A 24,616-nucleotide genomic window follows, 5' to 3' on the forward strand; every position below is an offset into this window, starting at 1 on the left:
GAGGGGGAATGAAACATGAGAGACTATGGACTATGAGAAACAAACTGAGGACTTCAGAGGGGAGGGGGGTGGGGGAATGGGATAGACCGGTGATGGGTAGTAAGGAGGGCACGTATTGCATGGTGCACTGGGTGTTATACACAACTAATGAATCATCGAGCCTTACATCGGAAACCGGGGATGTACTGTATGGTGACTAACATAATATAATAAAAAATCATTAAAAAAATAAATAAATAAATAAATAAAAAATAAAAAAAATAAAACCACAATGAGGGGGCCCCTGGGTGGCTCAGTTGGTTAAGGGGCTGCCTTCGGCTCAGGTCATGATCTCAGGGTCCTGGGATTGAGCCCCTCTTCGGGCTCCCCAGTGGGGAGCTTGCTTCTCCCTCTCCCTCTGCTACTCCCCCTGCTTGCGCTTTCTCGCTCTCTCTCTGTAAAATAAATAAATAAATAATAAATAAAGCCACGATGAGCTATCACTACGTGCCTATCAGATTGGCTAAAGTAAAAACTAGTGACAACACCAAACGCTAGAGACGATGCTGAGGAACTAAGTCACTTATACATTGCCGGTGGGAATGTAAAATGGTACAGCCACTCCATGAAATGACAACTGCACTTTTTCACAAAACTAAGCACAGACGTGCCACACTGGATACAAGTCAAATGACAATGAACAAGTGAATGGATATACAAATTGTGGAATATTCATACTAATGGAAACCTAGCAATTGCCCTCTTGGTAATTTATCCCAAATAAATGAAAATTGATGTTCACACACACACTTGCACATGAATGTTCATAGCAGCTTCATTCATAACATCCCCAAGCTGGAAACAATCCACATGGACCTCAGTGGGTGAATGGTTAAACAAGCTGGGGCACATCCATACGGTGGACTACTATTCATGAATAAAAGGGAACTAACTGTTGATAGACATAACAACCTGGATGACTCTCCAGGGAATTGTGATGACTGAAAAAAGCCCATCCCCAGAGGCCACATTCTGTATGGTTCCATTTATATAATGTTTGAAAGGATAAAATTTGAGAACAGGAGACTGGATCAGTGGTTTCTAGGAGCTGGGGCAGGCAGCAGGGAGATGGACGTCGCTGTAACAGGGTAGCACCAGAGTGCCTTGTGATATAGAACTGCTCTGTATTTGGATGGGGCAGTGGTCACAAGAATCTTTACAAGTGATAAAATTGCGCAGAATGAAATACACACACACACATGAATACAATTAAATGAGAACTCTCAGTAAGGTCCAGTGTATTGAATCAATGTCAACTTCCTCATTGTGATATTGTATCATATCTACGCAGGGTGTATGTACTATATATATGCAAGGCGTTACCGTTGGGGGAGCTGGGTAAAAGGTGTATGGGATCTTTCTATATTATTTCTTACAACTGCGTGTGAACCTAAATGATCTCATAATAAAAGATTTAGAAGAAGAAGGTGAAGTAAAGATATTTTCAGACAAAAACTGAGAAAATCTGTCACCAGCAGATTCATACTAAAAGCAATATCAAATACCAGTGATCAAGATGGCAGCTTAGAGATGCAAGAAGTGATAAAGAACAATAAAAATAGTAAATCTGCTGGTATATCTTAAGTAAACATTGTATAAATCAACAATAATCATGATGTCATCTACCTCTTCGGGCCATGGCGCTGTGCAGCCCAACGCCTGTGATGACTGCTATGTCTCAACTGGACAAAGCTCCACCTCATGAGCCCATAACAGCTAGTAAGAACATGAAAAGATGCTCAACATCATTAGATGTTAGGAAAATACAGATTAAAACTGCAATGGGATACCACTTCACATCCACTAGAGTGGCCACAACAAGATAGACAACAAGTGTTGGCAAGCATATGGAGAAATTGGACACCTCACACATTGCTGGTGGAAATGTAAAATGGAACACCCACTTGGGAAAATAATTTGGCAGTTCCTCAAAATGTCACACATAGTGTTAGCATATGACCCAACAATTCCACTTCTAGGTACCTACTTAAGAGAAATGAAAGCAAACGACCGCACGAAACTTGTACCACGAATGTTCAGAGCAACATTACTGATAATAGCCAAAGGGTGGAAATGATCCAAATGTACGCTGACTGTTGAATAGATACACATTTTGTTATATATCCACACAGTGGATATACTACTCGATGAAAAGGAATTAACTGCTGAGAGTTGCCTAACACAAGAATGAATCTCAAAAGCATTATAAGTGAAAGTAGCCAGATGCTAAAGGGCAAGTATTACATGATTCTATTTATACGAAATGGCCAGAAAAGACAAATTGATAGAGATAGACAGATTACTTGTTACCTGGGCTGGCAGTGGGAATGAAGTAATATTAAGAACTCTCTTTTCTAGGCGATGAAAATGTTCTAAAACTAGATTGTGATGATGCATGTACAACTCTGCAAGATTACTAAAACTCATCAGATTGTGCATTCGAAATGGGTGGATTTCACAGTATGTAAATTGTATCTCAGTAAAGCTGTTTTTAAAAGTATATGAAAATGAAGAATAAAATCTTATAAAATAAGAAAGTCTACATCCTGTGTGATTCCATTTATATGAAATTCTAGAAAAAGCAAAACTAAAACTATAGTGATAAAAAGCAGATCAGTGTCAAAAAAAGAAAAAAGCAAGCAAAGAAGCAGATCAGTGTTGCCAGGGGCTAGGGGTGGAGGAAGGGGATTGTTCAAAGGGGCCCAGGGGAACTTTCGGGGCTGATGGAAATGTTCTAAATCTTGATTGGAGTGGTGATTATAATGAGTATAAAGTTTCTTCAAAACTCCGCAGACTCTTTAAAATCAGTAAATTTTATTGTATGTGATTTGCACCTCAATAAAGCTGATTTTAAAAATGTTTTAAATCAGTGAAAGAGTCTAACAGACTCTTCACAAAAGAAGATGCAAGAATGGCCCATAAGTACATTAAATGAGGCTGAACTTCATCAGTCATCAGTGAAATGCAAATTGAAACTACAATATGAAATACTACTACACACGCTCGAGAATGGCCAAAATTAAAAAGACGAAATTTAAGAATGCCAAGTGTTGGCAAGAATGTGAAGCAATTGGAGCTCTCATATATTGCTGGTGGGAATGCAAAATGATACAGCTAATCCGGAAAACAGTTTGGAAGTTCCTTATGAGGTTAAAAATATATATATCCTGTCATATCCATTTCTGGGTATTTAACCCAGAGAAATGAAAAACATGTTTTGAAAAAGACTTGTACCCAAATGTTCCTAGCAACATTATTCATAATAGCCAAAAGCTGGATACAAGTCAAATGACAATGAACAAGTGAATGGATATACAAATTGTGGAATATTCATACTAATGGAATACTAAAAGGAATTAACTTTTTATATAGGCAACAGCATAAATGAATCTTACAAACATTATGCTGAGCAAGAAATGGCAGACATAAAAGAGAACTTACTGTGTGACTCAATTTCTATGAAACTCTAGTAAAGATAAATGTACTATATGACAGAAAGCAGATCAAGGGTTGCTTGGGTATGAGGGTAGGGGAAGTTGTCCTGGTTGGGGAACAAGGGGACTTTTTAGGGTGGTGAAAATGTTCTATACCTTGAGTGTCGTGTGAGCGCATAAATTTGTCAAACTCATCAAAATATGCACCTTAAGTGAGTGCATTAATTTGTAAGTACATTATACCTCGATGGAAGTTATTTTAAGAAATAATCAGGAAAATGCAAATTTAAACCACGAGATGACATTATACACTCACCAGAATGGCTAAGGTGAGAAAAGAAAGATCTTTCCAAGTGTTGATGAGGAAGGATACCAGAACTCTTATTCGTGATTGATTGGAGTGTTAATTGGTACAGCCACTTGCAACACCATTTGGCAACTATCAAAGCTGAACATGTGGGGCACCTGGGTGGCTCAGTCGGTTAAGTGTCTGCCTTCGGCTCAGGTCATGATCCCAGAGTCCTGGGATCGAGCCCCATGACTAGCTCCCCACTCAGCGGGGAGTCTGCTTTTCCTTCTGCCACTCCCCCCACTCATTGTCTCTCTCTCAAATAAACAAAATCTTTAAAAAAAACCCCAAAGCTGACCATGTATGTACCCTATTGACCCAGTAATTCCACTCCTAGATATGTAAAAGATACACCCAAAAGAGATATATGAACAGGGGCACCAAAAGACAAATACAAGGATGTTTGAAACCACATTATTCAGAATATGCCAAAGCTGGAAACAACCCAAATGTCCATTAATGGTAGGATGGATACAAAATTTATAATATAGCCATACATTGAAATATTATACCACAATAAAAGGAAATGAACTGCCAATATACCATATGAATGAGTCCCATAATGTTGAGTAAGAGAAGCCAAACAAAAAAGAATACATATTGTGTGATTCCGTTAATATACATTTTTATAGGCAAAACTAATTTGTGGTCTTAGAAGTCAAGATCATGGTTTTCTCTGGGGAGGAGAGAAAGAGATAATGAATGCGAGGCGGCTGGAGGGAGGCTCCTGAGGTGCTGGCAATATTCCAGGTTGTGCCCTGAGTGGTGGTTGCATGGGTATGTTCACTTGGTGGTAATTCATCTAAATGTATACTTACATTATATTTGAATAAAATAATTTAAAGACTTCAAAACACCAGGTAAATGAGGAATAAGGATATTTCTCCAACCTGTTTTCCATCTACCCAGTTGCCTTCCTCAGAGGAAATCACTGAAATGTGCCTCTCATGTACCTTTTTAGATACATCCTGTGAAATGCAAAAAACTGGGTTTTTTCTTCCGAAAATTTTTATTTTAAATGATCATACTATGAAATTGACTTTTTCATTTGGCATACAGCTCTAGGAGTTGTACCACATGTATGGATTCATGTACCCACCATTGTAATCAGAATACAGAATAGTTCCATCAGTCCCCCCAAATTCCCTTTATAATCACACCCTCCCCCGCCACTAACCCCTGGCAGCCACTGACCGAGTCCCCATTAATACAGCTTTCTGTTTTCAAGAATATTTCTTTTTTTTTACAGTCTAAAAATCTAATACATTTGAAGAAAAAGAAAAATGTTGACCCGTATTATGTCTTTGTTTCTTTACAAGTTGGTAATCAGACAAAAGCCAGTATTTGGAATTCATCCATGTTCATATTGTTGATTCAGATCTTGGCTTAGGAGAGGAGCAATTAGCCTGGGCATCTGAAAATTACTAAACAGGAAGAAGAGAGTCACAGCTAATCCCAATTTTCAATTTTAATCATGTGAGGAGATTCCTCCAGGAGTGGTAAGCAAGGAAGTGAGCGAGTCTCACTCATTAAAGGGGATGCTTAGGATACCATTAATCAGTCACCAGGGAATAGGTTGCAACTCTTGGTAAATTACTGGAATAACGACACAAAAAAGCCAAGTCCCTGCGGTGGGGGTGAATGAAATATTTCTCTTGTCTTATTTAAAGTGACTGGTCCTTGGATCTTTCTCCTTCTCTCACTGCTTTTGAAAATATGAGGACATAAGCTACTCTTCATAAAATACAAGATTAACAAATTAGAGCAATAACAATTAATGAAATACATAACAAATAATGAAATGAAAAAATGACTTTATTTATTGGCATTTCAGGGGAGCCTGAAGAAAATGTACATAGGACTGGTGGGCCTCACCATACAAGAGGAATAGCCCAGAGCAGGAGTGTCCTATGCTTCTCAAAGTGCTTCAGATGGTGGGGAGAGTCATGTGTGCAGACTGTGGACTTGTGGAAGGTTATGAACTTGAGGGATCAGCTTGAAGCAAAAGTGAAGAAAAAGATGGGGGACCAATGAGACGGCAGGTGGCTATGTGCTCCTTGATATGACCTTTCTCCCCTATAACCTCACAAATCTTGGGGGGGGATGCATAATTCATTATATGCGTAAGTGTGATTCAATTTCTTCTAGAAGATGGTGGAGGGGTGGAATTTTGGGCCAGGTTCTGATTAGAGGCCTCAGGAAGCCTGTGTGCATCTAGAAACAGAGAATGATTCAGAGAAATGTAAGAAAATAGAGACAAAATCACAGAAAGAACTCTGAGCTTCCTGTGATCCTGGAATTTGGGTTCCAGACAAATATCCTGAGTCTTTGATGAAGGCTCGGGCAGATATGGTGACTTGGCGTTCCGCTCCATTCCACCCTCATCCTAGAGCATCATCCTGTAATGCAGATGATGGAAAGTACACCTACAGACACACTTCGCAGACTTCCTTGCAGCTGGAGCTCTGAATATGATTTAGGTTCAGCTAATCAGATGCATGGGCATGCGATTTACCAGGTATAATATGGCTTTTGCTTCATTTTTGCTGCCTGTGCTGAGAAGCACAGCGGTTGAGTTGCTAGGTATTCTTCAGGAGGGTTAGCAGAGGTCCTATGGTCTAGGTGTTAAAACTACATGGGAGTCCAGAGGCAGTGATAGGGCACACATTTGGCTGGTGCAGTTTGTACTATATGTGGCATGTTTCTGGAACTGACAGTAATAGTAACGGCTTCCCGATTGAGGCAATAGGAGCACTGTTCTGGAGCCGGAAATTTTCTGACTGTACGGAGAGACAGCAGCACTCTTTGACGGCTTGGCTTTGTGATGTGGCTTTGAGAGTCATTCTTGAAGGCTCAGCATCTGTTTCTACAGCTCTCGTAAGTCATTTTCTAAGCCATTTTACACCCTGTAATAAATTGCTTCCTCCTTAGACCAGCTTGAGTGGCTTCTGTTCTCTGAAATTGAACCCTGACCAATAAAGAATGTAGTAGCAGGAGTGCTTAAAGGCAATAGCATTTCAAGAAAGAGGGAAACTCGGGTTGATTAGATAGCATGATTGGATTTGAAAGCAGTGATGACACTGTTAATATTAGAAGATGGGATGTTCATAGTCTATGGCACATAATGGCAAACCAATCAAATTATCACAAGTGGGCATCTACAATCAAGTGCCTATTGCAGGCAAGTCTTGATGGACCAGGTAACTGCTACCACAGATTATTTTGGTGCTAATGATACCCAAAGACTGTGGAATGGAATAACTACTAACTGTGCTCCAGAGGTTTAAGAAGGAAAATGGCAATCGCAGCATTTAAATTCTAAGTTCAAAGAACAGAGGACTAGGAGTTTCTATTCTCTTATCTACTGTTGACATAGAGCTGACATAGCTGAAAATTAGAATCTGATCCCGTGGGTTGTTAAATTACAATATATGCCAAACTCACAGCCTTGTCAGGTCACTTTTATGAAAGTAAGGGCATTTGATTGAAACACCCCTAGAATAAAAATGGGGACATTAGAGTGAGTTCAGATGACTCATTTAACCATTGAGCCTTACTTGCCAGTGGAAGCATGCTATTCAATGAGGCTGGCTCTGCCTTGCTTGAACCAGCTAGGGAAAGTCGCTTGAAAGGAATGTTCGCTGGCTTGAAGCTACTTGTAAGAGGATGTCAATTTTCCTCAGGTGCCACCCCTACCTCCTGTCATTGCTTCCAGATCTATAACTAGTTAGGTCACAGAATGCTCCAAGGGTACAGATACAAGTCTGAACTGGGAGGAGATAATTAATTTATAATGGCAGGAATCTGCAGAATATGTGTAGGAATGTATTTTGAGAATACGATGGAGGAAGGAATGTAATTTTAGATTGGGACAGATATATCAACACCTGAATACTTACCAGAGATTCTGGATTCAATTACTAGTTTGCCCAGTTGGAAGTGGTTCTTTTTTGCTCAGTTGACTGAAGCCAAGGCTGAAAATTAGCCCATATTAAATGAAGTTGATATGCCAGATATTCTTTGGTATAATGTATAGGAGATACTCCAAAGACAAGGAAATAGAAACAATGGAGTGCATTTATGATATATGACCCACTAACCTACATCCTAACTATGTCCCCCAAGAGGACCCAGGGGATGTTCTCTTCTCCAAGGCATTGAAAAATATATTGATGAGAGGAGTCTTATTATTCCTGAAACATGCTACGGTGGTAGTCTTCAGTAGGCCAGGGATAAAGATGAGAGATGCTGCCACTGAAAGGAACTTGCTAATTTCAGTGAGAATCATGGGATCCTAGACTGGGCAAAGACAAAGCGGCAGCACTTAATGACAAGAGATGGGGTGAGCACGGTTAACGTGATAGAAGCATGTAATCTGAATGTTTTGACTTGCAGAGAGGTTTGGTAGTGGCTAATTTTTCTTCAGTTTCCTTAGATGGAAATAAATGAGCAGCCTACTCAATTTTTACTTGATCTGTATAGCCAAAATATGTGTCTGGTGAACATAGATCTAATTTAAGCCACTGTGATGGAGATTCATGACCTCTCACCCAGTCTGCGGGCCTGAGTCAGTTCATACACCCAGAGGCCCTTGAAGGGAAAGCCAGATACACTTGAAGAAGGACTCCACAATCAATACCATAAGCATGTAGCAAATTTTCTTTCTGGCTTTCCATTTTCTTTCTGGCCAGAGGGGCCTGAGGCCATTTACCAGGGTAACCATGACTGGGCAACTAGAAATACTCATACTTTTCAGAGATTGGACACTGACGCTGAATTCACACTTATCCAGGGCCACTTAGAATACAATTGCCACCCACTGGTGAGAGTCAGGGCTTATGGAGTCAAGAGACAGAATTTTATCCTGAATCCATCTACAGTGGGTCCAGTGGATCTGCAAATATTCATATGGTTATTTCTTAGTTTATGGATGTATATTTAAAATAGCCATACTCAGGGACGCCTGGGTGGCTCAGTCGGTTGGGTGTGTGGCTCAGGTCATGATCCCAGGGTCCTGCGATTGAGTCCCACATGGGGCTCCTTGCTCAGTGGGGAGCCTGCTTCTCCCTCTGTCTGCCGCTCCCCCTGCTTGTGCTCTGACAAATAAATATTAAAAAAAATAAAATAGCCATACTCAGCAATTGACAGACGTACCATATTTGCTCCCTGACCAGTGTAGTAAGGACTATTTGTGGTAGAAAGGGCCACGTAGGGTTTGCTGTATCTGTCAATACTGTATCCCTGGGGAAATCACAGGGATGAGTGCCCACCAAAGATACGAAGGATGTGTGTGGTTATATGGGAGGTGGGAGAGGGATTTCTAGTACATCCTCATTTAACTTGCCTATTTGGCTTGTGTAGAAGGTATATGGGTCTTGGAGAATGATAGTTGATTATCAAAATTTAATCATTAATCTCAAACAGGATTTTTTAAAAAGCTACATAAATCACAAGAAACTGTAGAACATTGGAAAGACCAAGATCTTAAAAGCAGCCATAAAGGAGACATTACCTGCAGGGAAGACAAGGAGAATTAGAAGCTAGGAAATCTATTGCTTGATTCTGGGATAGGAGAAAGATGTGGTTCTGATAACAGAAACGGAAGTTGCAGTATAATGTGAGATGAAGGATAAAACACCCTTCTACTGGTGATTTTAAGCCAAGGAATGTAGCTCCTGGGATAATTTGCTTGCATTGCTTTGAGGGATCTAGTGGTATAGGGCTCCCAGTGTCACATGCATCAATCTTACTTTAAATAGCCAAAGAAATGGATTCTGGCTGGTAAAAGTGAAAAAAGACTTCATTGAACTGTTGAGCTCATGGATTCACTAAGAAGCTCCCCCCAAAAAAGGGGAATAAAGTCTGGGCATCCAAATGCACTTTAAGTCCTACCTCAGAACCAGAGTGCTAATATGAAGATGCCACCACTGCCATGAGATGTACTCCCCACTTTCCATCCTGCTCTGCTGTATATTAAGAAATTCTGAGCAGAAGCATCTGATTAGCCAATCCTTGGTCATGTGGCCATAGGAAGTGGGGATAAAACATGAGTGGTTGTTGGGTGGGAGGAGAGTATGACTGTACACAGATAGCATGAGGGAGTTTTGGGGGGTGATGGAACTGTTCTGTATTATACTTGTGATGATGGTTACAGGAATATATACCTGTGTTGAAATTCATAGAAGTGTACAGCAAAAGGAAATTAATTTATTGTGTGATAATTAAAAAAATAAAACACAACTACGGCCTCATGACTAGTTGCGCAAATGAGGACTATAGTAGCTACCCATATTTTCTCCCTTTCTCTTTAACGTACATAATCATATATAGCAATCAGTTTATTTCCCTACTTTCCCTCTACTGTTTTATATAAGGTGAGTTTTATGGTAATTAATGTTTTTTTTTTTTTTAGTTCACATGTTACAGGATATCAAGATGGGACTGAGATTGAATTAGGACAAGTAGATACCACTCATTCATGGATCCAAATGACCAATAGAAACTTGGATCTTCCCTCAGGAGAGAGGATTAATGTATTTTTGTTTGTATGAGGATTTACGTTACAACAGGCAGCGCCTGCCATTGATGCTTTTAGCGGTTATGTACAAATATGGGAAGAAGGGTATGTTGCGGTAAAAGAGGTGGATATCATAGATAGGTGCTTGTAGTGGACAGACTCTACGGTGCTCCCCTATAGTCCCTGCTTCCCGAAGTACATGCCACTGTGTAACCTCCCCTTGACAGTGGGTAGAACCTGTGACTTACCTTTAACCAACAGAATATGACAAACGGGATGAGATGCCACCACTGTGACATGTTACATTATATAAGATACTGTCATGTTCTAGAAACACTCCTTACTAGATTGATGAAGTAAATGGCCATTCTGGGGAAGCCCACAGGGCAAGGAAATGTGGGCAGCCTGAAGAATTTGAGGGCAGCTGCTAGGAACTGAGTGAAGCCTCTAGGAGCTGAGGACAGCCTCTGGCTAACTACCAGCAAGAAGCTGGCACCTCCAGACCTATAACCATAAGGAAATAAATTTGCCAAAAGCTAAGTAAGCATGGAAGTCGATTCTTCCCCAGTTGAGCCTCTGTGTGAGAACCAGCCTGGCTGATTCCCTGGTTGCAGCCTTGTGAGAGCCTAAACACAGCACCCAGCTAAGCTGAGCCCAGAGTTCTAACCCACTGAAATGGTAAGATAATAAATGTGTGTTGTGGTAACTTGTTACACAGCATTAGAAAACAAATGCAGTGCTCAATGTCCATTCTAGCCTCTTAGTGTGCTTTCCTGTACTGCACAGGCTAAAAAGCTAAAAGGATATTTTCCAGATTCCCTTGCAACTAGGATTCTGGGTATTCTATAGGTCAATCAGATGCATACTCATGAGACTTGAATATCAGAAGGGAGGTGAAGGCTACACTTCTGCCATTTCTGCTGGTAAACATGGTTATGAAGATGTTTGCTTGTTCTATTGCAACTTAGTCACTAGCTTGTGGGCGCTGAGAGATGGGATGCCTGGCATCTCTTTTGCTGGTAGAAATCATAGCAGGTGGAGCATGGATCTGTAAGTAGCAGCTGCGGTGTTGGCTTTTCATCACGGTAGCAGGAAGTAGCAGTTTCCTAATCACGGAAGAATTAGAAACTCCCTTGGTGGCCTGGTTCTGTGGTGTAGTTTTGGAAGTTGTTCTTGAAAGTTCAATTTAGAGTCAGTCCTCTTGATAATTCTGTAAGCCACTTAATGTCTGGTAATAAATCTTTTCTGTCTTAACTAATTAGAGTGAATTCTGTCCTCTGCAACCTAACCTTAACTAATAAAGAAGTCCTCAAGTGATAACTAAGTGGAAATAAAAAACATTGTAATAAATAACGGTAATATCTTTTAGTAAACAATTTTTCATGTTTAATGCAATAGATTTGTAATATTTATTTTTATAAAGACAAGTAAAGCCACCTTATAACACATTTAATTTAATGTATAAGGTATAACACAGTGGTTCAGTTTAACACAACTACATAAGATTTTTAATATTAAGAACAACTCATTTGCTTAACAAGGTACCAACTATAAAACTATGTGTTCATCTTATTTCTCCTGCAGACTCAGAAAATAAATGTTTGCCCTTTTAACTTGCATTTATAATCATTTTGCAATTCAAAAATCTAAGTATTCAATTTAAATTAATATAGGCTAAATTTCAATATTCAGACTTTAAAATCATATCAAATATTAATAACATATGCTCTTAAGAAAGTATCTTTTTTTGTAAATATAATTGACAAAATATTCAACAAAGTATGTGCAATAGTGCCTTTGTATATAAGCATAGAACCCTGTGTCTTTTTAGAGCTACTATAATTTAACAATCATTGCAAAATAGCAGATGTATGATAGTTCACATATAAACTATTAACTAAACTCTAAAATTTGGACACATTTCAGCAAATGATTTCTGAGAAAAGGCATAGATGCTTATTTACCAACTGTATCTTTAAGTGATAATTTCCTTGAAAAGATAAAGTTGACCAAATCATTTTAAAGACAACACTAGTAAGTGTTTGGCCAAGTCCAATTTATGAAATTTAAAGGATCAACTTAAGATCCTTGAATCTCTTTGAAAATAACATATTCTGTGATGATGAAACCCTTTGTGTTAGGCCTTGTTCACAGTGGACTCTTGTCAAAGGCTGACTATACCAATTCCTTTCCAGAAAGGGAGATGTCTTGGGTTACTCTAAAGAATTTTTGCCCTTTTATTGTTTCATATCTGAAAAGTCAAAGGGCTTAAAAAAACCAAGGCCTTTCATGAAAAAAGAAGCTCCAATGGATGATCTCTCCCCACAATCTCCTAAGTCAATTGATTAATAACTTGCTCTTGTCAAAAACAGCACTGAAGATTGAACAGGTGTGGTTTGCTTTTTTTTCCCTTCAAAGTGTTAACAAAAGCCCATTATCTCTAAATGGGCTTTCACTGTAATGACTGAAATATAAGCAGCAAAAAATATAGAAATCACACTTCTCAATCAGATAGATGGTCAAAACTTTTTAGATAGACACCAGCAATTACCTTAACTATCATTACACACAAGTATACTTTATGAACTTGCCAGACTAACACAGTAATTCAGTCTATTTAATGTAGCTTAAAATACGACTGGTGAAAATTCAAAATCTAAAGCTAGAACCAAAGCAGTCACGGGCTACTCTGAGACAAATGTCACAAACAGCAGTGCTCAGAAGAATTTCAAGTAATTGCTCAGTCTAATGAGAGAGCTATATCGGTTAACTGAATTGTTTCTTAACCCTTTTGAAGAGACTGGCTTTATCCAGCTTAAAATTAAATCCAATATTGTTTCTCCTTATATTAGCCCAGAATTTTGAGTTCTTGTTTTTATCAGTCACAGACTTAGAAGTGTGTCAGCAGCTTCTGAACCACTCTCAGGTAGGAAGAATGTAGAAGTTACTAAAAAAACCATTTATTATTAGAAAACTGAATGATATTAACTTTAAAAAGTTAGTATTATTTCAGTTAGATAACTTGAAAATGAGGTCCCCGTACGGTAAATCACTTAGATAATTAAGGCTATAGATCTAAGAGCCTGGATTTCTAAAGCATTCTAATAGGACTGAGGCAATTTGGAAAGTAGGGTTTATGGATGACATGTCAGCATCACTAATACTCAAAATAACATCACATTTTCAAAATCGTCAGTAATTCATATGTAAATAGCAGCACAAATTAGGAATTTTCTTACTAAAAGTGATATGGTAGTGCCCTCTGGTGGTAACATTTAGCATATTCCCCTGATATTGCATATCATGTGAACTATAAAGAGTTCATTTGTAATGAAGAATATCAAAATCAGAGACAACCACAAAACAATGAATCATTGTGCTTCCACATATCTTTTTTTTTTTTAACCTTCAAACATGTTGGTAACAAGATAAATCCCTGATCCCTATTCCCAAGAATCAAGCTGACAGCTACAGGAATCTTAGTAAACTTGTCTATAATAGGCAATTCCTGTTAAGAGAGTTACATCTTGGTTCTACAGCTTAACTGAGAGGTTTTTGCATTTTCTAGTTTCACTTTTACATCTATGGGTTTCTCAAAAAACCTCACCAATGCTGGTTCATTCAACAAAGACGCAAGAATCTGTTCAAATGCAAATGACCACTGAGGTTCTTCCCTCAGAGAGGAGGGAGCTTTCTTCAAGTGGCTCTCTGTTTTCCCCTCACTGGGTCCTCCAGAAGCACAGACTGTACCAGAGAATTCTTTGGCTGATGCTGTAGGGCTATGTAGTTTCCTTCCAACTTCTTCCATCCTGAGCAAAAGGCTGGTTACAACAGCAATGGCTTGATATAACGACTCTTCTTCAGGGTCCCCGTGAAATAAATTATATAGGGTCTTTGAAAACTGAATGAATTGTGACTGAAAGACATAAGTTAGAAATACCACATTTGATACTAGATTTAGCAAAAAGAGAACGTAGAAGTAATAAACAGTCTCCTATTTAGAATTTGTGCCATTTAACCCTCACCATAGAAGTTAAAAAAAAAAAAAAAACCCTAATGATTAATTCCCCAAATAAATCTTGGTTCTAGAAAGATGGGTATAAACCATGGAAGAAAATGCCTTTTAAATCTTCTCCTATGTTGCCTAATAGCAATACATTATATACATATATATACAATAATTCTTGGGCCGCTTACCTGCCAGCATTCCCTCAATGTTAGGGGGTAATTTTTAAAAATTATTTATTTATTTGAGGGGGGAGGGGCAAAGGGAGAGGAAGAGGGGAAGTAGATTCCCTCCTGGGCCCAGAGCTTGATCTCAGGACCTGGAGATCATGACCTGAGCTGAAACCAGGAGTCAAATGCTTAACCACTGGCTGAGCCACCCAGGTGCCCCGGTGGTACTTTTAATTAGGCAAATTCACCTATTCCCTTACATGTGAATCGTGCATTCATTAACCAATCTTAATGAAGGCTTAATGAGGAGTTACCCTTGATTTCTCCAAAGGGCTACAGTGGGCAGCTCAACTAGGATGACTTAAATTTACGGAAGAATGTTTTGCGAACTATCTAGTAGTACAAGGTAGCTCCACAGGGCCCATTTAGCCATGTTTCTCTTTAAAGGCTGAGGTGGGACCCAAGTGGTGAAATAAACTGTTGTGTTTGCTAATTGCCCCTAGATAATCCATAGACATTCCTAAAAGATATTTGTCAATTTAAAAAAAACAACTCGATTACAACACAATAAGTCAATCATCCTAACAGAAAAGTTTATCTGTAAATAAAAAGCAAATACAAAGGATGTACTTCATCAAAATAAATTGTACCAAACTCTCAAGTTTTATTTCTCTTTCTACCTTAGTCTGTAGCACTGCTTATTTATAAAAAAATTTTAGAATAAACATCATATTGATTTATTTTAAAAAGTACTTATTCAGCTACCAAACTGCCTAGTCCATGAGGAATACCGCTATTTGATAGTTCTCATTGTGGTAAAGTTCTGGGGGTCCTCAGTATGTACACCAACAGATTTTAATTTAAAAAACATTAAGAACATAAACTGAACAGTGTTTAAGAGATGGATTTAGAATTGTGTCAAGTAGTAGTCATTAGTATTGTTCGAGCAGGTTCAAATACAAGATGATTAGAAACCAGCATGTGACCTATTTTAGTAACTGCTTATTCCTAGTACTAACACTGGGTCTGTCAGATACCCAGTAGGCACTAAAAAATGTTTACTGAATAAATGAACACTTCCAATAAAGCTGGAAATAGGAAACATTGAAATGTATGTTTATACATACATCTTTCCTATAGTCACAAATGTTGTCATAGCAGAGGAACTATTCTGAAACACTAAATGCATTTAAGTGCTTAAAGTAGAAAATCATTTAAAAATTTGCTCCAACCCTTCTCTGCTCATCTGAAACTTAGAGATGATACATATATTATTTAACTGTTTTTGTAATAACATGTTAGCTATTTTAGAGTTGGATACACCCACATTCATAAAAATAAACAAGAACCTAGAATTTTTTTCTTTGAAAATACTATACCTGATTCATTCTTGGTAAATCCTTAATGTTTTCTTCTTTTTTGGAAAGCTCATCTTGCCATTGACTTAGATACGCTTGAATATCAACTTTTCCTTTGCCTGTATGAGTGGAATAAAACCACTTCATAATGAACAGTCCACTCTATTTCCCCAAATCTCAGAAGAATAACTAACGATTGGAAATTATTTCATTAAGATATAAGATTCTACCTTTTAATAACTCAGAAAATTATCTGAATTTACCTTTTATTTCACCCACTGGCTTTCAGAATATGTTCTCCATTTCCATTAAACTAAAACTTTTACTTTGGGAAGTCTGGGGACTAGGAACATGTGAAGAGAGAGGGAGAAGGATGCATTTTCGATTAAACAGTACACCCTGGCTTGACAATGTAAAGTTCATGTAGATGTTCTCATGCATATTATTAAGTTAAAACAGCTTCTATGTGATGTTCTTAGTATGCAGATTTTGAAGTGGCCTATGGTGGCTCCTCTTAAAAAAATTCAAAACACTACTATCCATTCATTCCTTTGAAGAGTTTAATGAAGATAATTAATGTGACTATTAATAATTACTTAAGACTCATTGGAAAACTAGGTAGATATACTGAACAACCTAGGGAAGTTCTTATATTTAAATAGATCTTTAGCAATTCATTATTTTTTAACTAAATGTTACTCAAAAACATAAAAAGAATGATGGGACTTTTGGAGAGCAATTTGACAGCCTTGATCAAAATATTAAATGTGCTTATTCTTTGACACAGCATTCTCATACTGCTATAAATGTATCCTATCCTAAAGAAATGTGTATAAAAGTATCTTATAATGTAAGTATAAAATGTTTGTTGCAACATAGTTTGCAATACAAATAAATGGAAGCAACCTAAATGTTCATCAATATTGGGCTAGTTATTGAATTATGGTACAACCAAAGAATGGAATACCCTATACCCATTAAAAAGAATAAGACAGATCCAAATGTACTGACATGAAAATGTCCATGATATATCACAAAACTGAAAAAGCAAATTGTAGAACACTATTTATGGAATGCTTCTTTTTTTAATAAAAGAGAAATATCCATATGTGGTTGTGCATACATAGAAATGGGTCTGGAAAGGATATAGAACAAAATGTTTTCACATTTGCTTCAGGGTGGAGCTCAGTGGGGGTATGAAGACTTCTTTTTAAATTTCTTTTATTATCTACTAACTCTTGTAATTAAAAATAAATATTTTCAAAATAGTAAAATTAAATGAATATGGGTCATTTAGTACAACTTCTGAGACTTAAGTATCAAGACAAGAAAGACTAAATTGTTAAACTAACACAAAAAAGTGAAACGGCTCTCAGGACAAATCAATAGCCTTTCAAGGGGATCCACTATTTGCCTTTGTAGGTAACCCTATTCACAAAAACAATAACTTAAACTAAATGATATTTCTAATCACAGTACCTTTTTCAGGGCTGTTTTTTAGTGATTCTGCTTCCTTCACATTTGTAGGCTTGGAAACTACAGGAAAAGAAAATAATTGCACTTTGTAAAATATTTAACAAGTAAATACCGTTTGAAAGTAAAATTATATTTTATATAAAGACTTAGGGACAAGTTATTTTCTTCAATTCAGGAAACCAGTTTTAGCTGACATGATCTCCTCTCACCAGAAGACAAAGTTTCAAGAACTTTTATAGCAGAAAGAACACTGGGAAAAATCTATATGGAAAAAATCCTAGAAGTATACAAATATTATTAATTTCTGGGTGGTATTTTTTTCCTTGTGACCTTTTTCAAACTGAACTGTGTTACTTTTATTATCAGGAAAAAAAAGCTTGCGGGACATCAGAAGACTGATCGTGGCAATAACTCGTTGTGAAATCTTGTACAAGTCACTCTCTGTCCTGGGTCTCTGTGCCCTTATCTATATAAATTAAGGGATTTGGTGAGATGATTTATAAGGTCTCTTCAAACTTAATGTTCAAACACCAACATACAGTAACTATAAACATACATTAATCAGGACTTATCCCTCTATAAGACATTCATGTTTATGAAAAAGAGGCAAAGGACACAAAAATAAGCTCATAACACTTCCAAATTATGTCTTGGAGACAGATTCATCCCTGTCTCCAACACCTACAGTGACTTATAATAAGTATTCACTGTTTGAATAATAGCTATGACCTTCAATCATCAAAGATTCTATTGTTTCCACTGTATATTTTAACAAGGCATGAAAATGGTCGGATACATTTTAGAAATTTCTGCAACATAAGTAGAAACAAAATGCGTTTTCTTTCTAATCCTCCAGTAGACAAAAAATTCCATAAATCAAAACCCAAAACACATTTCAGTTAATTAGTCAGCTATTTATGGTGTACTTAGCATGCATTTAGCACTGTGCTAAGTGTTATGGTAGCACAAAAGAAATATAAGGTATAATTAACTCAAATTTTATTAACGGTAGCTGGGTAAAAAAATATTTAAGCCAGGAAGATCTCTATGAATGACTAATCATCAAAAAAAATTTTTTTAACAGATATTTACCATGGAGCTGACTGAAATAAAGTAATTCTTCCTTGGAAAGTTCATCTCCTTTTGAAGGGTCCTTAGATTTCACTTCAGTATAAGCTGAAAAGAGATAACCCAAATCAATTTACTGACAATAAGGGACAGAAATGGGTCCTATAACAGGTCAAGCAAATCTGGGGGCAGAGAGTTAAACAAAAGTTCACTACAAGAAAGACATATGTGAAGAAATGTAGATGTGGTACTACTCTGTAGCAAATAACAAGAAGTTCTTGATCACTCTGAGTTCTATTAGTTCTCTTGTTTTTTAATAGTTTTCTGAGAGCCATTACAAGTCGAAATAAGAAAATCTGGCATTTTGAAATCTCTGAAAATGTAACCTCAGTCATTTAAGAACATCTTCAATAATAAGGCAAACATGAAGTTGAGTGTTATTAACGGATACACAGTGGTTTTTCTTTCCATTTTTGATCCTCTACTGAAAGCATATTCATTCCATGACAACATTAAACATTCTAACAGTAATTTGACTTGACAATGTAAAGTCCTTCATAATTAAATTATTAGGTGGTTTATCTTTGGTTTTTAATGCTCTGTTTGTGATCTGAGTCAAAGATGGCTTTTAGATTTTTGGTCTGGTAAAGAATAGTTCCTGGCTATCTTGGGAAGACTCTAAAAGAAATCCCAGGTGTAGCTTTAGACAAATTATGAGGTGCTTTTTGCTTGTGTGAATTAACCCTATCTAAACTAAATGGCACTTTTGCAATGTTCCTTTAGCTTAAAGTCTAAGACTGTTTTCCCAAAATATGGATCAGGCCTGGGAAAGGCAGCCTCTTAAGGTCAGTGGAAAACACTGAAGTAAACCGGCATTATATGGTAACCTTAGGACAGTATGGTAGAATAGAAAGAAACCTGGGCTTTGGCATGAGACCTCAGTTTGAATGCCAGCTACGCAATTTATTAGCTATGTGATCTTGGCCCAATAATTTAATCTTTCTGAGCCTTAGTCTCATCATCAAAATTGGAAGGACATTACCACTTCTCAGGGATACTGTGAGAATTAAGTAAAAGAATACATGTAAAGTAAATGCCTCAATAGAGCAAGTGCTCAATAAACGGTAGCTTTTATTTTGCTTCCTTTTTCAAATGTTTAGTATTCCTGCTGCCTAGTCTCATTTTTTTCTGAATAATCTGTAGTATTCCACAAGTTTGGCAGTTTGCCTAAAGTTAAATTCTACTCTCCAATGACAACAATAACAACAACATCACATTTCAATATTATACCAATATTCAAATGTTAGGTAGTTCTTATACATGAACTATCATTAAATTGACCACTAACTGGAAGGAAATTTGTGAACCCATCTGTTACACAGAATCTCTTCCATAGATTTCACTGTAACTATATATCTGCAAAAGTACCGGACATATGATCCATGGGCCACAATGAAATAATGACTTTATATCATATTGAAAATTATGTTATTTATTAAAATTGAGTATCTGCAATTATACTTGTTAAAATGGAATCAACTCCTGCACATCATTAAAGACTGTTAAACTCTTACCTGGAGGAATATGAAGCTTAAAAAGCAGCTTAAGCTTCTCAGTGAAACTTCCATTGTACATTATATCTGTTCAATAAAATTCAATTACAAATTATGTTTTCAAAGACCATTCAATCAACTCCAGCAACACAGATTAATTAAGAGACAGACATTAGCCAGTAATTAGGATTCAAAAACCTTCTGTTACTTAAGCTAACAGTGAAACCACCACCCAGTCAGCCAGATTCTCTCCTTCAAGTGTGTAAACAAAATACCCTTTATCAGAGGGAGAAATGCTTGTCTGCTGATTTCCCTTCCCCCAACCTAAATTTTCTTTTTTCTTTTGAATGAGGCCTTATGCCTCATTTGAGGAAAGAACTCCTCTTCAAAGGGCAATCCCTGATAAGAAAGTATGCTGGGGTGTCTGGAAAAGCAAAGGAACAATGTATATAGAGAACTATATACAGGTACAACATGTTTGTTGGATTATCTCTCTACCACTTTTCTAGGTTATGTGGTTGATTTTTACTGGGGGGGGGAAGCTCCTTTTGAAGTATTCATGTGCCTGAGTGAGGGAAGATAGGGACATTTTCTTCCTTCATGTTAACTTTTAAAACATCCATATCTAACAGCTTGCTTTTCTGAGAGGGCTGGGTCAAAATGAGACCAATGTACTTAGTTTTATTAATAAACACAGAAAAAGGTCCACTTATGCTAAGGCTGGAGATAATGTAACTCAGGCTGATAAAATCTGACTAAATTGGCAATAACAGGCAGTACTAAGCATTTCTAGGGGGACCTTTATTTTTTGCTTTAAAAAAGAAAATTACTGGACATCATCCTACCAATTGCAGAGGAGAATTCTTTGAAGTTTATAAGGCAGTCAGAGTTTTCATCCAACAATCTGAATGTCCATAAGGCTAGTGAGTCTTTGTTTGCAGAATGAGCCCAGGGACTCAACAAGTGATATAACACTCTGAACTGCTGGCAGTCAATCTGATACTGTTCCAAATATGGCAGACTGGGGTCGTGGTACTTCAATACTGGGCAACTCAAGCACCAATAATAAGAAAAAAACAGCTCTTTCTATTAAAAACAAATAAAAAGAGGAAAACCAGTAAATCATAAAAATTATTTTCTTTTAAGTATGTCTACTAAAACAATTAAAGATAAAATATTTAAGAGTGGTTGTGGTAAAATTTTGCTTAAAAGTATTATTTTTCACTTGAAGAAGAAGAACAATAGTACCTTAAAGATGATGTAAAGTTCATCCAATTCATGAAGGCTCAATTTCACATCTTGTGATACAACACGCAACTTTAAAAAGATTAAAAGCAATTTAGAATTTAACCCTTCAGTATTGAAATTCTCCTTGAATCCATTTAGAAATCTCCCTCTGCTAGAATAAAATAATTCTCTTCTAACTTTTAAAAAGAATAACAAAGATAAATGCACCAATTTTGCCCTTTAAAAAGGTTGTACATAGACTACAGTTCAATTCTACTCTGACATGTACTTTCACCTTCATCCCTTCATACCCAGAGGTCATTGCCAAAGGACATCCATTTAATGTTTATAAATATAAGCAACAGTATTCTAAGTCTCATTCTCTATATTCCTCTCTTGCCACATAAGCAATCTGTCAAGTCATCAAGTGGGGCTGTCATTAAACACTTCAAAGACATTGGGAGAGATGTGCATTCCCTCTCTGTGCCAAAAAACATAATCCAAGGAGTAATAAGCTCAGAAAATATGTAGTTTTATCCTACTACATGATTAATAAGCATCAATGGTACAATGATTTTGGTATTTAGGAAATTTAAAAGCAAGAATAAAGATAAAAGAATTAAAACAGTGGAAATTAAAAACAATAAATAAAACAAGTAAATAAAAATAAAACAATAAATAAAACAAAGAGTTGGTTCATTTTTAAAAAGTAAAATAGACAAATATCCAGCAAGTGTGATAAAAGAAAGCACAAATAAATAACACTGAGAAGTAAAATGATAATATAGGTATAAAGGTCATTAAAAGTGTCCAGCACAGAGGAGGTAGCATTAAATATCTGTTGAATGAATTCTATAAGTTTTATATCAATATATCTGAAAGTCTAGATGAAATAGATAATTTTCTAGGAAAAAAGTAAAATACCAAAATTAACCCAGGAAGAACAAATTCTGAATAGATGGAACTGAAAAGGTAATAAAAAAATCTGCCTTCTACCAAAAGACAGCAGATCCAGATGGTTTTATAGGCTCAATTACTCACACTTTCAGGTAATGTATAATTCCTATGTGATCTAAACTATTCTCAAGCATAGTAAAATATAATTTATTCCAAAATTCATTCTATGACATGAGCACAACTCTGATATGAAAACTAAAGTTAGCACACACAGAAAGAAAACTATAAGCCAATGTGACTTCAACACAGATGTAAAGAACATATCTATGTAGCAAAATCATCAAAGCAGAATATTAAAATAACAATGTGACATGACCAAGCAGGATTCATTTCAAGAATCCAACAGAAGTCTAATATTAGGAATTCCTTAATATAATTTACTACATTAACAAAGCTGGTAAAATATATAATCTCAAGATATGGAAAGGTCTTTTCATCAAAGTTAACATTCAATATCCATTTTTTTAAAATGTCTGAACCTGAATGAATCAGTAAGGCTCCTGGTCAACAGTAGGCTATTAGTACGGTTGACTCTTGAACAACATGGGGTTTAGGGGCACTGAACCCCCTGTATAGTGAAAAATCAACATATAACTTTGACTCCCCCAAAACTTAACTAATAGCCTGTTGTTGACCAGAAGCCTTACTGATAACCTAAATGGTGGATTAACACATATTGTGTATGTTATATATATTATATACTGTGTTCTCACAATAAGTAGGCTAGAGAAGAGAAAATATTAAGAAAATCATAAGGAAGAGAAAATACATTCACAGTACTATAGTTATCAAAAAAGATCCATATATAAATGAACCCATACAGTTCAAACCTATGTTGTTCAAGGGTCAACTGTACTTAAGTTTTTGGGAAGTCAAAAGTTACATGTGGATTTTTGGATGCACAGGGAATCGGGGCCCCTAACCTCTGTGTTGTTCAAGGATCAACTGTATAGTATGTCCGTACCATGGTATACTATTCAGTATGTTAAGAAAAGTGAGGGAGGTCTATATGTACTGGTATGCAATGACTATCATATATTTCTGAGTGAAAAAAGTAAGCTGCAGAACAAAGTAACTGATATGATCTCATTTAAAAAACTATATCACTCCCCCCCACACACATTTATGTCCACAGATACACAGAAAAAAGATCTGGAAGGATACATGCCAAATAATTTTAATATTGGTTATTCCTGGGGTAGGGAACCTTTACCTTTTTATATTTCTTTCATGTTTATTACTTAGTGAACATGTATTACTTATTTTTTAATGTTAATATATAAAAAACAAAACAAGGGGGTTTATGCTAACTACAGTAACATCACTGAATTATCTAATTGAAAGCTAAACCTAGAATCTTCAGAAATGTGTATTTTCCCAGATTGGTATCTCTGAGGACACGGCCTTTAAGCAAGCAGGTTTACAAAAACAATACACGCTTACAATAAAAGCTCAAACAGTACAGAAGGATGTATACACAGCAAAGTGAAACTCTCCCTCTTCCAACCAGCAATCTACTAATCTCATTCACCAGAGGCAACCAATATTAACAGCTTCTTATATAGCCACCCAAATATTAAAAAGGAGAGTATTTAAAACACAGTTTTATATCTTTTTTACCTTATCTTAGGTTTCAAGGATAATAATATAAATTAGCAGCACTGACTACTATGTAGGTCAGCTGCTGATGAAGCACATCACAAATATGTTATGCTTAAATGCCTATATCGCAGCATTCAATATTAAAGGTCAAATAACAAAACATTCTGGAGAAATCAACATAATCCAACTAGGAAAAATAATTTACTTCCTCTCTTAACAAATTATAGTAAGCTAAGCTGTGGCAAGACTCTAGCTCAAAAGTTTAGTTATATTCATTTTCTTCACATGGAATGTCAATTTTTTTAAAGGAAGTTGGAAAAAACATGTTACTCCAATTGGTTTCCCCCCCATAGGATAGATACTCACCACATTCTGCTTTGTTGTTTCCTCTAGGGTCTGTATGACATATAACCTATTTCGACAGCGCATGCTGTGTATATCTTCATAGCGAATATTACCATATTTCTGCAAAAAAATATGATTTCAGTAGATACTCATTCATAATAAATATCTACTTTTCCTACAATTGAATTTCACCAGATTCAATTCTCAGAGGCCTTGGTTCTATTTCTAGCTATTTTCCTAACTTGTTCAGTGGTTATGCAAATTTTCACCTCCCACGTTTCAGTTTTTCTATATATTTACTGGAGAGAATTCCATCTACTATGTTGTCTAGACTAAGTACAAGAACATTGGAAAAATTCTTAGTCTCTAAGAAGAGAATAATTTTTGCCTTTTTATACGGTGATAGATATTTAAAAGTGGTCATTGTCTGTGAAAGCAAGTGAATATCGTTTCATTTAAAGAATAGCAAACTGAAGCACATGAGGCTGTATAATCTAGGAACAGTTCACAGAACT

General features: G+C 36.5%; 1 protein-coding gene across 2 annotated transcripts in view; it reads right to left on the bottom strand.

The window, feature by feature from the left end:
• Positions 1-11,726: 11,726 nt before the first annotated feature.
• Positions 11,727-24,616, bottom strand: part of TBC1D8B (TBC1 domain family member 8B) — a 51,159-nt gene continuing 38,269 nt past the window's right edge. For both annotated transcript variants that reach the window (XM_087860342.1, XM_087860341.1), the window contains 8 exons: positions 24,123-24,221; positions 21,219-21,287; positions 20,816-21,056; positions 19,992-20,057; positions 18,442-18,525; positions 17,353-17,409; positions 15,895-15,992; positions 11,727-14,255 (listed from right to left, as the gene is read on the bottom strand). In XM_087860342.1, coding sequence (XP_087716468.1) covers positions 13,860-14,255; positions 15,895-15,992; positions 17,353-17,409; positions 18,442-18,525; positions 19,992-20,057; positions 20,816-21,056; positions 21,219-21,287; positions 24,123-24,221 — 1,110 coding nt within the window. In that variant the 3' untranslated portion in view covers positions 11,727-13,859. The remainder of the gene's footprint in view (positions 14,256-15,894; positions 15,993-17,352; positions 17,410-18,441; positions 18,526-19,991; positions 20,058-20,815; positions 21,057-21,218; positions 21,288-24,122; positions 24,222-24,616) is intronic.

This window comes from Ursus americanus, chromosome X, assembly GCF_024610735.1.
Source record: "Ursus americanus isolate L20-20 chromosome X, mUrsAme1.1.p, whole genome shotgun sequence".
Taxonomy (NCBI): Eukaryota; Metazoa; Chordata; class Mammalia; order Carnivora; family Ursidae; genus Ursus; species Ursus americanus.